Below are 13864 nucleotides of genomic sequence, written 5' to 3'. Positions count from 1 at the left end.
TGTTGTATTAAACAGTAATCGAAATAGGCAGTTGGGCAATGGAACAAAAGTAAAGAAACTAATTTTATATTCCGAAAAGCTTTGAAAACAAAAAAGTAATTATAATAATTATAATAATTTTTCTGTTTACAACCAGTATAGCCGCACGGCTATACTGGCCCCAAGCATAGGACCACGTGTCAAAAGGGTAGGGCCGGCCGGCTGTACTAATTTTTTTAGGGAAAACGCGTATAGCCGCAAGGCTATACAACTTTTAAAAAGAACTAATGGAAAACTGAATATAGCAGCTTTAAAAAATACATATATGTTATTTTTTTTCAATAATATGTGAGAATATGTATATAATGCGTGAATTTTGTGTGCCTTATTGAAATTTTTGTTAAAAATACGTGTATTAAACATGGGAAATACGTGCGGATGTGTATAATACATTATTTATTAATTTGGTGAACCTAACATGCTAATTAATTTGAAGAAAAACTATATTATATTTCCAATACTTTGGAGTTTATGTTAGTTTAGTGACATTGTATTAATTTGTTGCTTGTTGGGGTTTCAGTGACTTTGGATCTTCGGCTAGGAGAAGTGCCAGAAAACTTGGAGAGGTTCAAGGAGTCTGAGCTCATTCACTGCAGATGGGCTATGCTTGCTGTTGTAAGTACTAAAACTATACAAACATTTTCATTAAAAATTCGATCAATTTTGTTTTTGTTCCTTAAAAAAAAAAAAAAAATTCCTGCAATTTTGTTTACTTTTTTTAATTGAATTTTATTTACTTTTGAGGACTAATTAAACTTGCAAATTACAACTTTTGCAGCCAGGGATTCTAGTACCAGAGGCTTTGGGATTGGGCAACTGGGTAAAGGCACAAGAGTGGGCTGCCGTTCCAGGAGGCCAAGCCACCTACTTAGGCAACCCAGTTCCATGGGGCACATTGCCTACAATTTTGGTCATCGAGTTCCTTTCCATTGCTTTCGTAGAGCACCAACGCAGCATGGAAAAGGACCCGGAGAAGAAAAAATACCCTGGTGGGGCTTTTGACCCCTTGGGCTACTCCAAGGACCCTAAGAAGTTTGAGGAATACAAAGTCAAGGAGATCAAAAATGGTCAGTACACATATACCTAGTCTCTTGTAATTACAATGTTTTATGTTGTCAGACTGTGAATGTGTTATAATCTAATTACTAGCTAATTTAATGATTGTGTAGGCCGGCTCGCATTGTTGGCTTTTGTTGGTTTCGTTGTTCAACAATCGGCGTACCCTGGCACCGGACCTCTGGAGAATTTGGCCACTCACTTGGCTGACCCATGGCACAAGAACATTGGGGACGTCATTATCCCAAAGGGGATTTTGCCTTGATTATCCCATGCAATATTTTGATTTACACCCACTGTAAAAATTAAAATTCCATGTAACCGTACGCAATGAATCCGAACATTGTCCTTGGCATGTGAGAGTGTCTTTAGATCTATCTAAAGAACTGTATTGAATATATCAGTTAATTAGTTCTTTCTAAATCTGCTTCATTATTCTTCAGTGTGTATTTCTTTTCTCTTTGAGAAGGGTTGTAATTTATGTATCAAAACAAAATAAAGACCATCGAGCAATAGGGCACTGTTATTTTATTAATGCTTGCATTACAAGTAGTTGGTAAAACACACACAAACGACTCCATCATCAACCTCCACACATTGCGAACTTGCATGTTGGGCCTTGAGCTGAGCAATACAGTCTGCTTGACAAGCAGCCTCGTTACAGGTAGACGCATCAGAAGAAGGGGCTGGGCTTGGGGTGAAAATGTGCGCACAGCCTCAACACCAATGTGTTGGTTTGGAGCCAACAATGTCATGAGCACCAAAGCAAGCACCAATGTCAAGAACAACAATCAAAGCATACCGTTTACTTTGCCAAAGAGTTGAGACCAATATGGATGGAAGGCAGCGGTTTTTTGGGATTTGGGGGTTTTTGGATTTCTCAGTATGACAGACATAAATTGAGGAGGGAGGAAGGAAATCGACCTGGCATGGAGGCTGTGAGAGGTTGAGAACGAAGAGATATGGTTCAGATTCTTCCCGATCAGTTTTCAGAACCATCAGTTTGAAGAGGAAGAGGGTTCCGCACCTTGCTCTCCAATTGGATAAATTTTAGTCTAAAATCTTGAGAATATAAAAGGGATTGAGAGAGAAAGAGAGAGAATGGTGCAGGCGTGAAGGCTGAGAACGAAGAGGAAAAGGGATTCTAGATGAGAGGGAGCCAGTGAGGGTTTAGGCTCAGAGATTGGGAGGGGACGAGAGACAAAGGACGATAGAGGGTTTGGGTAAGAGAGGGTGCCAAATTAGAAAAGTAGTGGGGAAAAAAAAAAAAAAAGCGGGACCGGAAATTAAAAAAGAGTTTGAGAGAGAGACTGAAATTTTAAGCTGAAAAGTGAGCCCCCAAAAAAATTCGGATAGTTTTCTCACCAACATTATACTGTAGTAAATTGATATAGTTTTGACAACATGTGATGAGTGTTGTCGAACTTTAGATACAACAACACGCAAGGATGCGCTGTTAAAATGTTCCCGAAATTCCATTTTGACAACACACACTAAATGTAAGTTGTTGAAATCGGTATAACACGACACGCACAAGGTTGAAATTTTAAGCTGAAAAGTGAGTCCGCAAAAAAAATCGGATAGTTTTTTCACCAACATTTTACTGTAGTAAATTGATATAGTTTTGACAACATGCGATGTGTGTTGTTGAACTTCAGATACAACAACACGCAAGGATGCATTGTTAAAATGTCCTTGAAATTCCATTTTGACAACGCACACTACATGCAAGTTGTTGAAAACGGTATAATACGACACACACAATCCACACATTGTGGAAAATCTAATTCCACAACGCGTAATTTACGTACGTTGTTAATAACGTGTTATCGTATGGTATTTTCCTTGTAGTGTGTGTATGACTAATCTACATGTGTTTGGAAAAATCTAGCCAAAAGTGATGTAAGGGATGATGGTTGAATGTCTCAAGGAAAACCCTTGCATGAGATAAGAACAAGCCACCCACTTACGTACGTAGTCAAAACCAATACCATCTATTGTTCTGGTCTAGAGCAAAGCTTTTTCCTATAAAGTAAGTGCTTAGTCTATTTTGAAATAATATAACAATAAGGTGTACTCATTTACAGATGTGCGACCATAGTATAGATTTAATAAACTTGCAGGCCATCTCATTTCTCCATCTACATCTCTCAACACGGGCTTCAAAGACTGGCATACATTAATCCAAAGCAGCAAAAACAGAAAAACAAAGATAGCAAATGGGTAAGGGAGGAAAGACTGATGGAGGTGATGGCTTTGGAGATGCAAGCAGAGATGGTGTTGAACAAGAGAACATGGCTGCTTGGCTTCTTGGTGTTAACACCCTCAAAATCCAACCTTTCAAGCTCCCTAATCTCGGTACCAATTTGTTCTTTTTCTGGATCACTGTTTTTTTTAAAACTCAACTTCTTTCATTTTTCAGGTCAAATTATTATTTGTGATCCTTTTTGCCTAATTGACTTCCCGTGTTCCTTGTTTTCTTGGTATTTCTTTAGGACCCCGTGATGTTTTAGTTCGACTCAAGGCTGTTGGCATATGCGGCAGTGATGTTCACCACTTCAAGGTCTCCCCCCCCTCCTTCCCTTCTTGGCTGCAAGGGTCTGGGCACACTGCCTTGGTCAATTGACATAACCCAACCCACGTCTCCATATTAATTGGTAAATATGTACTGTTTTGATTGTTGTTTGTTACTATTTCAGAACATGAGATGTGCAGATTTTGTGGTGAAAGAGCCAATGGTAATTGGGCATGAGTGTGCTGGGATCGTTGAGGAAGTTGGGAGTGAGGTGAAGCATCTGGTGCCTGGTGACCGTGTGGCACTAGAGCCCGGCATCAATTGCAAGCGATGTGAGCTATGCAAACAAGGCCGATATAATCTATGCCCTGAGATGAAGTTTTTCGGGTCCCCTCCAACTCATGGTTGCCTGGCAAATCAGGTATCCACGTATTTGCTGCATATTATATGCCAGTTGTAACTAGCATACGATGACACGTGGAGTCTTGAATTGAACTTTTAGTATTGGATAAGGCTGACTAGAGCATGACTGGACTTTTTGAGTTATTTTATTTTACAGGTTGTCCATCCTGGAGACCTGTGTTTTAAACTACCAAACAATGTGAGCTTGGAGGAGGGGGCAATGTGTGAGCCCTTAAGTGTTGGTGTTCATGCTTGTCGTCGGGCTAATGTCGGTCCAGAATCAAATGTTTTGGTCATGGGAGCAGGACCTATAGGACTTGTTACACTGTTGGCTGCTCGTGCCTTTGAAGCATCTAGAATTGTCGTGGCGGATGTGAATGACCACCGTTTATCCGTTGCAAAGGCTCTTGGTGCACATGAGATCGTCAAAGTTTCCACAAATATCGAGGTACCTGATGCTGTTACATGTTCGGGGTTTGTAAGGTGACATCAACCCTTTTTTTAATGAGTTTATGTCAATTATTTTGAAGGAGGTTGCTGAAGAAGTGGCTAAGATAAAAGAAGCTATGGGAACTCGAGTGGATGTAAGCTTCGATTGTGCAGGGTTTAATAAAACCATGGCGACAGCTCTGAGTGCTACTGGTTCCGGTGGCAAAGTTTGCCTTGTGGGAATGGGCCAGAGAGAGCTGACTCTCCCACTCACTCCAGCTACTGCCAGGTATAAATTGATTAATTCATTTGTTCAGTTTGTAAAAATATTTGTATCGTATTTGGTGTCACATCTCTAGTAGAGGAATGAGACATTACTCACTTGTGACACGCATTATTTACATTATTTATGATTTCATGATTTTAATACAGAGAGGTGGATGTGATTGGAATTTTCCGATACAAAAACACATGGCCCTTGTGCCTCGAATTGTTGAGAAGTGGTAAGGTTGATGTGAAGCCCCTGATAACACATCGTTTTGGATTCTCTCAAAAGGAAGTGGAAAAAGCATTTGAAACCAGTGCTGGTGGAGCCAATGCCATTAAGGTCATGTTTAATCTGTAAAATTGGCTCAAGGAAATGGAGCCAATCTTTGATGAAATTTTTGTTGTGCTTTGTTTGCCCAATAATTGGGGTTTTTTTGGTTGGGTGTTGTACTTATAATTAGCCCATTTTAAACCCATCTAGTCGGGTACAAGTTTCTGTTGTAAAAAAAACTACTATTGAAAGGAATAAGGAGATTGACCGAAAATAAAAAGAACATGTTCTTATGTGATCCCAAAGCACACAAATACAATCAAATCTTCACCAAGAAAACACCTAATACCATCACGAGGCTTATTGAAGGTAGAAAGACGCAACTAAAGGCAGGAACCCTAGTTAGATTATCTATATCCCATCCTATTGCAGTTAAGAAATACATGGTGTATATAACAATTAAATATTATTTTTAGCTTATCACACGCAAGTCACACTTGATCATATAAATAAAATGTTCCATTCAAATTCAACACATGTGTATAGATATAGTCCCTTATGGGGCATTTTCTCAGAGGTGGCCTGAACAATTTTGAGTAGAGCAGTTTTTTTTTTAGTTTTTTTTTTTAAATATATATATATATATATTATTTTTAAATTAGCGATAATTGTATTCAATAATTGGATACAAAGACCAAATACCCATAAGGGGTTAATATATAAAGATGGATGCACAGTAACCGCAAAGGGTTAATCCAGGTATAAGAGGACACATCTGCGATATCGCACATCTTATATCTCTACTAATAACCCTAGAAGAGCAAATACATTTCAATGTAACAGTCACTCGCATGAGTAGTGTAACAACCCGATCCCTAATTAATTTGTAACTATTAAGTGTCGAACACGCACACGGTTCAACTCGAATTCTAAAGTGGAATTTGAGTCGGGTCCTGTCAAGTAGAGTAAAGAAGTTTTTATCCATGAAGACTATAGTAAAATAAAGAATTGAATAGATGGACAATGAATTATTGCATACTTCGGATACAAGTTTGTTTGCTTGTCCAGAGAAACAAGTAGAGAACTAATTAAGCAGCTAAGGAATTCGATCCAGACATAAATCAAAGCAAATGAAAATGTGCTAAAAAGAAAAGGCTTCATTGTTGGAAATTTAATATTACAATATTTAATTTGGTACAAGTGTCGTGTTTTAGCCAAGTATTGCAACTTTTTGCAATTCAAACAAAACGCACCGCTTGGTATTTAGAGAATATCGGATATAATTATATCGCATCCATTGTAAACAGCCACATTGTTTCAAACGTGATGTTTGGGTTCTTTAAGAGAATTATTGCAATTGCTAAAGTTGTACAAGAAAATCTGTCTTTAGGTCAAACTACATTAATGTATTTGATACATACCAATTTCTCCTGAAGCCAATTTTGGTGGGGCTTTTGACCCCTTGGCTACTCCAAAGGAAGTTTGAGAAATACAAAGTCAAAGATAAAAGGGTCAGCACGCATGTTGCCTAGTTATTTATATAAATATGATGTTTTATTATGTTGTCGACTCGCAATTTTTTTTATTTATCCAAACGATATTAGTAACGGACAATTTGAACACCAGTGCAAGGATTGTTCCACTTGAATTACAAATTCCTTATCGACTTACATTATTGACTTTCATGTGTTTCGTTGTCACTAAACGACATTGGGGACATCATTATCCCAAAGCAGACTTTTACCATGGCCCTTTATTATAGACTCTTTTTTTTTTTAATACAAATTTTTGAAAACCAAAAAGAAAATAATAATAACAATTTTATAGAAACCGTATAGCCGATCGGCTATACTAGTTATAAATATAAAACGGACCAGCACAGGGCGTAGGGCCATGTGTCAAAAGGGTAGGGCCGGCCGGCTGTACTGTTTTTTGAGAAAAACGGGTATAGCCGCACGGCTATACAACTTTTCAAAAGAACTAAGGGAAACCTGAGTATAGCCGTACGGCTATACGATTTAAAAAATACATATATTTTATTCTTATTCAATAATATGTGAGAATATGTATATAATGCGTGAATTTTGTGTGCCTTATTGAAATTTTTGTTAAAAGTACGTGTATTAAAAATGAGAAATACGTGCGGACGTGTATAATACATTGTTAAACGTGAAAGTACCAAAATATTTATACGTATAATAACTATGAAAAAGTAAAAAATCGAAAAGGGACAATAGTTACTCGAGTAATGACCTAACAATAACGGATTGGGCTCTTGGGCTACGGAGAAATTTAATTAAGACACCCAAAAGATTTCACAAAACACTTAATAAATAGAAATTAATTATTTTGAGCACTTTTTCTTTAATTTTGCTGTATTAAACAGTAATCGAAATAGGCAGTTGGGCAATGGAACAAAAGTAAAGAAACTAATTTTATATTCCGAAAAGTTTTGAAAACAAAAAAATAACTATAATAATTATAATAATTATAATAATTTTTCTGTTTACAAAAAGTATAGCCGCACGGCTATACTAGCCCCAAGCATAGGGCCGCGTGTCAAAAGGGTAGGTCCGGTCGGCTGTACTATTTTTTGAGGAAAAACGGTTATAGCCGCACGGCTATACAACTTTTCTATTAAATTTAATCAAGGCAAAAAGTCATTTTTGGTCCTTGTAATTTGTCACTTTTATTATTTTTGTCCCTGTCGTTTTAATTTAATCAATTTTGTCAATGTAGTTTTCAATTTAAGCAATTCAAGGACAATCCTAAATTTCTGTTAAAATAGAGCCACTGGCGTTAGTTGCTGAGGAGCATTTTGGTCCAAAAACAAAGGTAATGAAAAAACCATTTTAAATTAATAAAATAAAAAAATAAACCCAAACTCTTCTTCAAGCCACGACAGCCCCCTCCCACACCCCCACCAACCCATCCAATTTTTGAAAACCAAAAAGAAAATAATAATAACAATTTTATAGAAACCGTATAGCCGATCGGCTATACTAGTTATAAATATAAAACGGACCAGCACAGGGCGTAGGGCCACGTGTCAAAAGGGTAGGGCCGGCCGGCTGTACTGTTTTTTGAGGAAAAACGGGTATAGCCGCACGGCTATACAACTTTTCAAAAGAACTAAGGGAAACCTGAGTATAGCCGTACGGCTATACGATTTAAAAAATACATATATTTTATTCTTATTCAATAATATGTGAGAATATGTATATAATGCGTGAATTTTGTGTGCCTTATTGAAATTTTTGTTAAAAGTACGTGTATTAAAAATGAGAAATACGTGCGGACGTGTATAATACATTGTTAAACGTTAAAGTACCAAAATATTTATACGTATAATAACTCTGAAAAAGTAAAAAATCGAAAAGGGACAATAGTTGCTCGAGAAATGACCTAATAGTAACGGATTGGGCTCTTGGGCTATGGAGAAATTTAATTAAGACACCCAAAAGATTTCACAAAACACTTAATAAATAGAAATTAATTATTTTGTGCACTTTTTCTTTAATTTTGTTGTATTAAATAGTAATTGAAATAGGCACTTGGGCAATGGAACCAAAGTAAAGAAACTAATTTTATATTCTGAAAATTTTTGAAAACCAAAAAGAAAATAATAATAACAATTTTACAGAAACCGTATAGCCGATCGGCTATACTAGTTATAAATATAAAACGGACCAGCACAGGGCGTAGGGCCACGTGTCAAAAGGGTAGGGCCGGCTGGCTGTACTGTTTTTTGAGGAGAAAAAGGGTATAGCCGCACGGCTATACAACTTTTCAAAAGAACTAAGGAAACCTGAGTATAGCCGTACGGCTATACGATTTAAAAATACATATATTTTATTCTTATTCAATAATATGTGAGAATATGTATATAATGCGTGAATTTTGTGTGCCTTATTGAAATTTTTGTTAAAAATACGTGTATTAAAAATGAGAAATACGTGCGGACGTGTATAATACATTGTTAAACGTGAAAGTACCAAAATATTTATACGTATAATAACTATGAAAAAGTAAAAAATCGAAAAGGGACAATAGTTACTCGAGTAATGACCTAATAGTAACGGATTGGGCTCTTGGGCTATAGAGAAATTTAATTAAGACACCCAAAAGATTTCACAAAACACTTAATAAATAGAAATTAATTATTTTGTGCACTTTTTCTTTAATTTTGCTGTATTAAACAGTAATCGAAATAGGCAGTTGGGCAATGGAACAAAAGTAAAGAAACTAATTTTATATTCCGAAAAGTTTTGAAAACAAAAAAATAACTATAATAATTATAATAATTATAATAATTTTTCTGTTTACAAAAAGTATAGCCGCACGGCTATACTAGCCCCAAGCATAGGGCCGCGTGTCAAAAGGGTAGGTCCGGTCGGCTGTACTATTTTTATGAGGAAAAACGGTTATAGCCGCACGGCTATACAACTTTTCTATTAAATTTAATCAAGGCAAAAAGTCATTTTTGGTCCCTGTAATTTGTCACTTTTATTATTTTTGTCCCTGTCGTTTTAATTTAATCAATTTTGTCAATGTAGTTTTCAATTTAAGCAATTCAAGGACAATCCTAAATTTCTGTTAAAATAGAGCCACTGGCGTTAGTTGCTGAGGAGCATTTTGGTCCAAAAACAAAGGTAATGAAAAAACCATTTTAAATTAATAAAATAAAAAAATAAACCCAAACTCTTCTTCTAGCCACGACAGCCCCCTCCCACACCCCCACCAACCCATCCAATCTTTCTCCCAAACTCTCATCCAAAACACTTCAATTTACCGGAGTTGATCAATTTCTTTTGTTTTTGTTTTAAATTTGGATTTCAAGTTAAAATCCAGTTGTAATTATCTTTTTAAGTTCGGTTCCAAATCCGGGGGCAGATTGGGGATGGAGGTGCGTCGGAAGTTAAATAAATTTGACAGAAATTGAGAATTGTCCTTAAATTGCTTAACTTCAAAACTACATGGGCAAAATTGACCAAATTGAAACGATATGGACCAAAATAATAAAAATGACAAATCACAGGGATCAAAAGTGACTTTTTGCCTTTAATCAACTACTACAAGGGGCTGGGCTTGGAGTGAAAACAGTGGGCGCAACACCAACGTGTTGGTTTGAAGCCAACAATGTCACGAGGACCAAAGCAAGCACCAATCTCAAACGCGTTGCAGCTTTTCCTTCCATTGAAAAACCTGAAGAAGAAAAAAAAACACACAAAAGTTTATGTTATGTTATGTGACAGAATATTGAGAGGCTCTGTCTTGATGGGTTTTGGTTGCTGTGTAAATGGACTGCCATATGTAGAGGGTATCTGTTTGGTGGAATTAAATCTGAAATTACCAAATTTGTCTACCTTATTTGTCCTAAAAATATTGGTAACTATTCTTTATGTTAGTCAATACAACATACGTCATTCTAAATATGATGTATTGAATTCATTCAAATTCTAATACGTGTAAATATATTAAATTGTGTATTTGATAAACATGAAAATTCCTGAAGCCAATGTGTGCTTGGAACAATCTAGCCAACAGTGATGTAATGGATAACGGTTGAATGTGGCAAGGAAAACCTTGCATGAGATGAATACTAGCCACCGACATACGTAGGCAAATACCGTTAAATGCTGGATTATTCTGGTATATAAAATAAGGTGTGCTTACTCTAAATTTTATTTTTTTCTGAAAAAATAAGGTGTTTAGTCTAAATTTTTTTTACTAAAAAAATCAGGTGTGCTTAGTCCAAATTTTTTTTCTAAAAAAATTAAGGTGTGCTTAGTCCAAATTTTTTCTAAAAAAATTAAGGTGTGCTTAGTCTAAATTTTTTTTCTAAAAAAATAAGGCGTGCAATCAAAAGATGAGACCCCCACGTCATCATATAGATTTAAGAAGGTGGCAGGCCATCACATTTCTCCATCGACATCTCTCAACACAGGCTTCATAAAGGCCGGCATAAATCCAAAGCACCCAAAAAAAAAAAAAACTCAAATTACGAATGGGTAAGGGAGGAAAGCCTGATGGAGGTGATGGTTTTGGTGAAGCCAGCAGAGATGGTTGTGTACAAGAGAACATGGCTGCTTGGCTTCTTGGTGTTAACACCCTCAAAATCCGACCTTTCAAGCTCCCTAATCTCGGTACCAATTTGTTCTTTTTCTGGATCACTGTTTTTTTTAACTCAACTTCTTTCACTTTTCAGGTCAAATTATTATTTGTGATCCTTTTTGCCTAATTGACTTCCTGTGTTCCTTGTTTTCTTGGTATTTCTTTAGGACCCCGTGATGTTTTAATTCGACTCAAGGCTGTTGGCATATGTGGCAGTGATGTTCACCACTTCAAGGTCACCCCCTCTTTTCCCTTCTTGGGTCTTTATTATATTCATGATAAAGCAAAGGCAGGTTACAATGCTCTAATCAACTAACCTAACTCACGTCTTCACGGGGAATTCGATATTTGATGTGTGTTGATTGTTAAACAATATATACTTTAAATTAATTGGTAAATGGCCTGTTTTGATTGTTGTTGTTTGTTATTATTTTCAGAACATGAGATGTGCAGATTTTGTGGTGAAAGAGCCAATGGTAATCGGGCATGAGTGCGCTGGGTTCGTAGAGGAAGTTGGGAGTGAGGTGAAGCATCTGGTGCCTGGTGACCGTGTGGCGCTAGAGCCCGGCATCAATTGCAAGCGATGTGAGCTATGCAAACATGGCCGATATAATCTATGCCCTGAGATGAAGTTTTTCGGGTCCCCTCCAACTCATGGTTGCCTGGCAAATCAGGTATCCACGTAGTATAATATGCCGGTTGTAACTAGCACAAGATGACACGTGGAGCGTTGTAAGCTTGGCACAAGTGGAACTTTTAGTATTGGATAAGGCTGACTAGAGCATGACTGGACTTTGAGTTTATTTTAATTGTGACTTCTTTGAATATGGGCTATTCTGGATTTTTGTGCAAGATTTGTGTCTTGGTCTAAAATTTAACTATTGTCCAATTGAATTGGACTGGTCCTGTGAGTTGAAATAGTACAAATAACAACACTCACTTTGAGATACTATAGTTTTTTTAGTGGGCAATTCAAATTTGAGGCTGTCTGAGATACATGATATTTTCTTATATTTTATTTCACAGGTTGTCCATCCTGGAGACCTGTGTTTTAAACTACCAAACAATGTGAGCTTGGAGGAAGGGGCAATGTGTGAGCCCTTAAGTGTTGGTGTTCATGCTTGTCGTCGGGCTAATGTCGGTCCAGAAACAAATGTTTTGGTCATGGGAGCAGGACCTATAGGACTTGTTACATTGTTGGCTGCTCGCGCCTTCGAAGCACCCAGAATTGTCGTGGCGGATGTGAATGACCACCGTTTATCTGTTGCAAAGGCTCTTGGTGCACATGAGATTGTCAAAGTTTCCACAAATATTGAGGTACATGCTGCTGTCACATGTTCGGGATTTGTAGGGTGACATCAGCCCTTTTTTTAATGAGTTTATCTAAATTATTTTGAAGGAGGTTGCTGAAGAAGTTGTTAAAATAAAAGAAGCTATGGGAACTCGAGTGGATGTAAGCTTCGATTGTGCAGGGTTTAATAAAACCATGGCAACAGCTTTGAGTGCTACTGGTTCCGGTGGCAAAGTTTGCCTTATGGGAATGGGCCAGAGAGAGCTGACTCTCCCACTCACTTCAGCTGCCGCCAGGTATAAATTGATTTATTCATTTGTTCAGTTTGTAAAACTATTTGTATCGTATTTGGTGTCACATCTCTAATAGAGGCATGAGACATGACTCACTTGTGATACGCATTATTCTTATTATTTAAAATTTCGTGATTTAATACAGAGAGGTCGATGTGATTGGAATTTTCCGATACAAGAACACATGGCCCTTGTGCCTCGAATTGTTGAGAAGTAGTAAGGTTGATGTGAAGCCCCTGATAACACATCGTTTTGGATTCTCTCAAAAGGAAGTGGAAAAAGCATTTGAAACCAGTGCTGGTGGAGGCAATGCCATTAAGGTCATGTTTAATCTGTAAAATTGGCTCAAGGAAATGGAGCCAATCTTTGATGAAATTTTCGTTGTGCTTTGTTTGCCCAATAATTGGGGTTTGTGGTTGGGTGTTGTACTCATAATTAGCCCATTTTAAACCCATCTAGTCGGTTACAAGTTTCTGTTGTAAAATAATAATAATAATAATAATAATAAATAACTATTAAAAGGACTAAGGAGTAAATATAAACATGTAAGTACTTAATCAATAAGTATTATTTTGTGAAAATAATTGTAAATAAAGATATAGAAAATATTATTTTGTGTAAGTACTTGGCAAGTTACAACTGAAAAGTTCGGTCACTATATAATATTTTAAAATAATATATTTAATTTTTTAAATATATATTATTTTTATTCAATAATATGTGAAAATTATGTGTATAATACGTGAATTTTGTGTGTATTATTGAAAATTTTGTAAAAAATATGTGTGTTAAACATGAAAAATGGTAAATTATTTGTATAGGTAATAATTCTAGAAAAGTAACAAATGAAAAGAGAACAACAGAGACGTGGGTAATTTCCTAATAGTAATGGATAATGCTCTAAACTACTCTTATAGATAAACGAAAATCGGGAAAAATATTTAAAAGAAAAAAAGGATCCTAGTATATGTATAAATAGTATAGTGGATCAACTATACTATTTATTTATTTTAAATAGAAAAAAGAAAAAAGAAAAATAGAGTACTCCCGGCTATACTTTTTATACCCAAAAAATAAAAAAATAAAAACGAGTATAGCCGCTCGGCTATACTATGTTTAAAAAAGTACAGCCGCATGGCTACCCTATTTTAAAAAATAAAAAATCCGTGTATAGCTGACCGGCTATA

The 13864-nt window shown here is 36.3% G+C and overlaps 3 protein-coding genes across 3 annotated transcripts; all 3 read left to right on the top strand.

Annotated features, from left to right (window-relative positions):
* Nucleotides 1-564: 564 nt before the first annotated feature.
* On the top strand, nt 565-1438 carry LOC148916211 (chlorophyll a-b binding protein 6, chloroplastic). Its single transcript, XM_089054608.1, has 3 exons — nt 565-654; nt 818-1106; nt 1209-1438. The coding sequence occupies exons 1-3, from the start codon at nt 643-645 to the stop codon at nt 1358-1360; spliced, it is 453 nt and encodes a 150-aa protein (XP_088910734.1). The 5' UTR covers nt 565-642; the 3' UTR covers nt 1361-1438.
* A 1650-nt stretch (nt 1439-3088) lies between these two features.
* LOC148916210 (sorbitol dehydrogenase-like) lies at nt 3089-5277 on the top strand. The gene is made up of 6 exons (XM_089055488.1): nt 3089-3453; nt 3591-3658; nt 3795-4031; nt 4170-4460; nt 4543-4730; nt 4874-5277. Exons 1-6 carry the CDS (start codon nt 3315-3317, stop codon nt 5064-5066), a joined length of 1116 nt encoding a protein of 371 aa, XP_088911614.1. The 5' UTR covers nt 3089-3314; the 3' UTR covers nt 5067-5277.
* A 5627-nt stretch (nt 5278-10904) lies between these two features.
* Nucleotides 10905-13201, top strand: LOC103335104 (sorbitol dehydrogenase-like). The gene is made up of 6 exons (XM_089055557.1): nt 10905-11125; nt 11261-11328; nt 11531-11767; nt 12120-12410; nt 12493-12680; nt 12823-13201. The coding sequence occupies exons 1-6, from the start codon at nt 10987-10989 to the stop codon at nt 13013-13015; spliced, it is 1116 nt and encodes a 371-aa protein (XP_088911683.1). The 5' UTR covers nt 10905-10986; the 3' UTR covers nt 13016-13201.
* The last annotated feature ends 663 nt before the right edge of the window (nt 13202-13864 follow it).

The sequence above is a fragment of the Prunus mume genome, linkage group LG6 (genome assembly GCF_029339155.1).
Source record: "Prunus mume cultivar Tortuosa linkage group LG6, ASM2933915v1, whole genome shotgun sequence".
In the NCBI taxonomy this organism is placed as follows: Eukaryota; Viridiplantae; Streptophyta; class Magnoliopsida; order Rosales; family Rosaceae; genus Prunus; species Prunus mume.
Note: the sequence above shows the minus strand (reverse complement) of the source record. Positions and strands in the feature narration are given on the sequence as shown.

Excerpts from the sequence above, each read along its gene's own strand:
- LOC148916211 (XM_089054608.1), top strand. Across the intron at positions 1,107-1,208 it reads AGTCAAGGAGATCAAAAATG|GCCGGCTCGCATTGTTGGCT; the intron begins GTCAGTACACAT and ends ATGATTGTGTAG.
- LOC148916210 (XM_089055488.1), top strand. The coding sequence starts at position 3,315 with ATGGGTAAGGGAGGAAAGACTGATGGAGGTGATGGCTTTGGAGATGCA. Across the intron at positions 3,454-3,590 it reads TTTCAAGCTCCCTAATCTCG|GACCCCGTGATGTTTTAGTT; the intron begins GTACCAATTTGT and ends GTATTTCTTTAG. Across the intron at positions 4,731-4,873 it reads CTCACTCCAGCTACTGCCAG|AGAGGTGGATGTGATTGGAA; the intron begins GTATAAATTGAT and ends ATTTTAATACAG.
- LOC103335104 (XM_089055557.1), top strand. The coding sequence starts at position 10,987 with ATGGGTAAGGGAGGAAAGCCTGATGGAGGTGATGGTTTTGGTGAAGCC. Across the intron at positions 11,329-11,530 it reads GTGATGTTCACCACTTCAAG|AACATGAGATGTGCAGATTT; the intron begins GTCACCCCCTCT and ends TATTATTTTCAG. Across the intron at positions 12,411-12,492 it reads AAGTTTCCACAAATATTGAG|GAGGTTGCTGAAGAAGTTGT; the intron begins GTACATGCTGCT and ends ATTATTTTGAAG.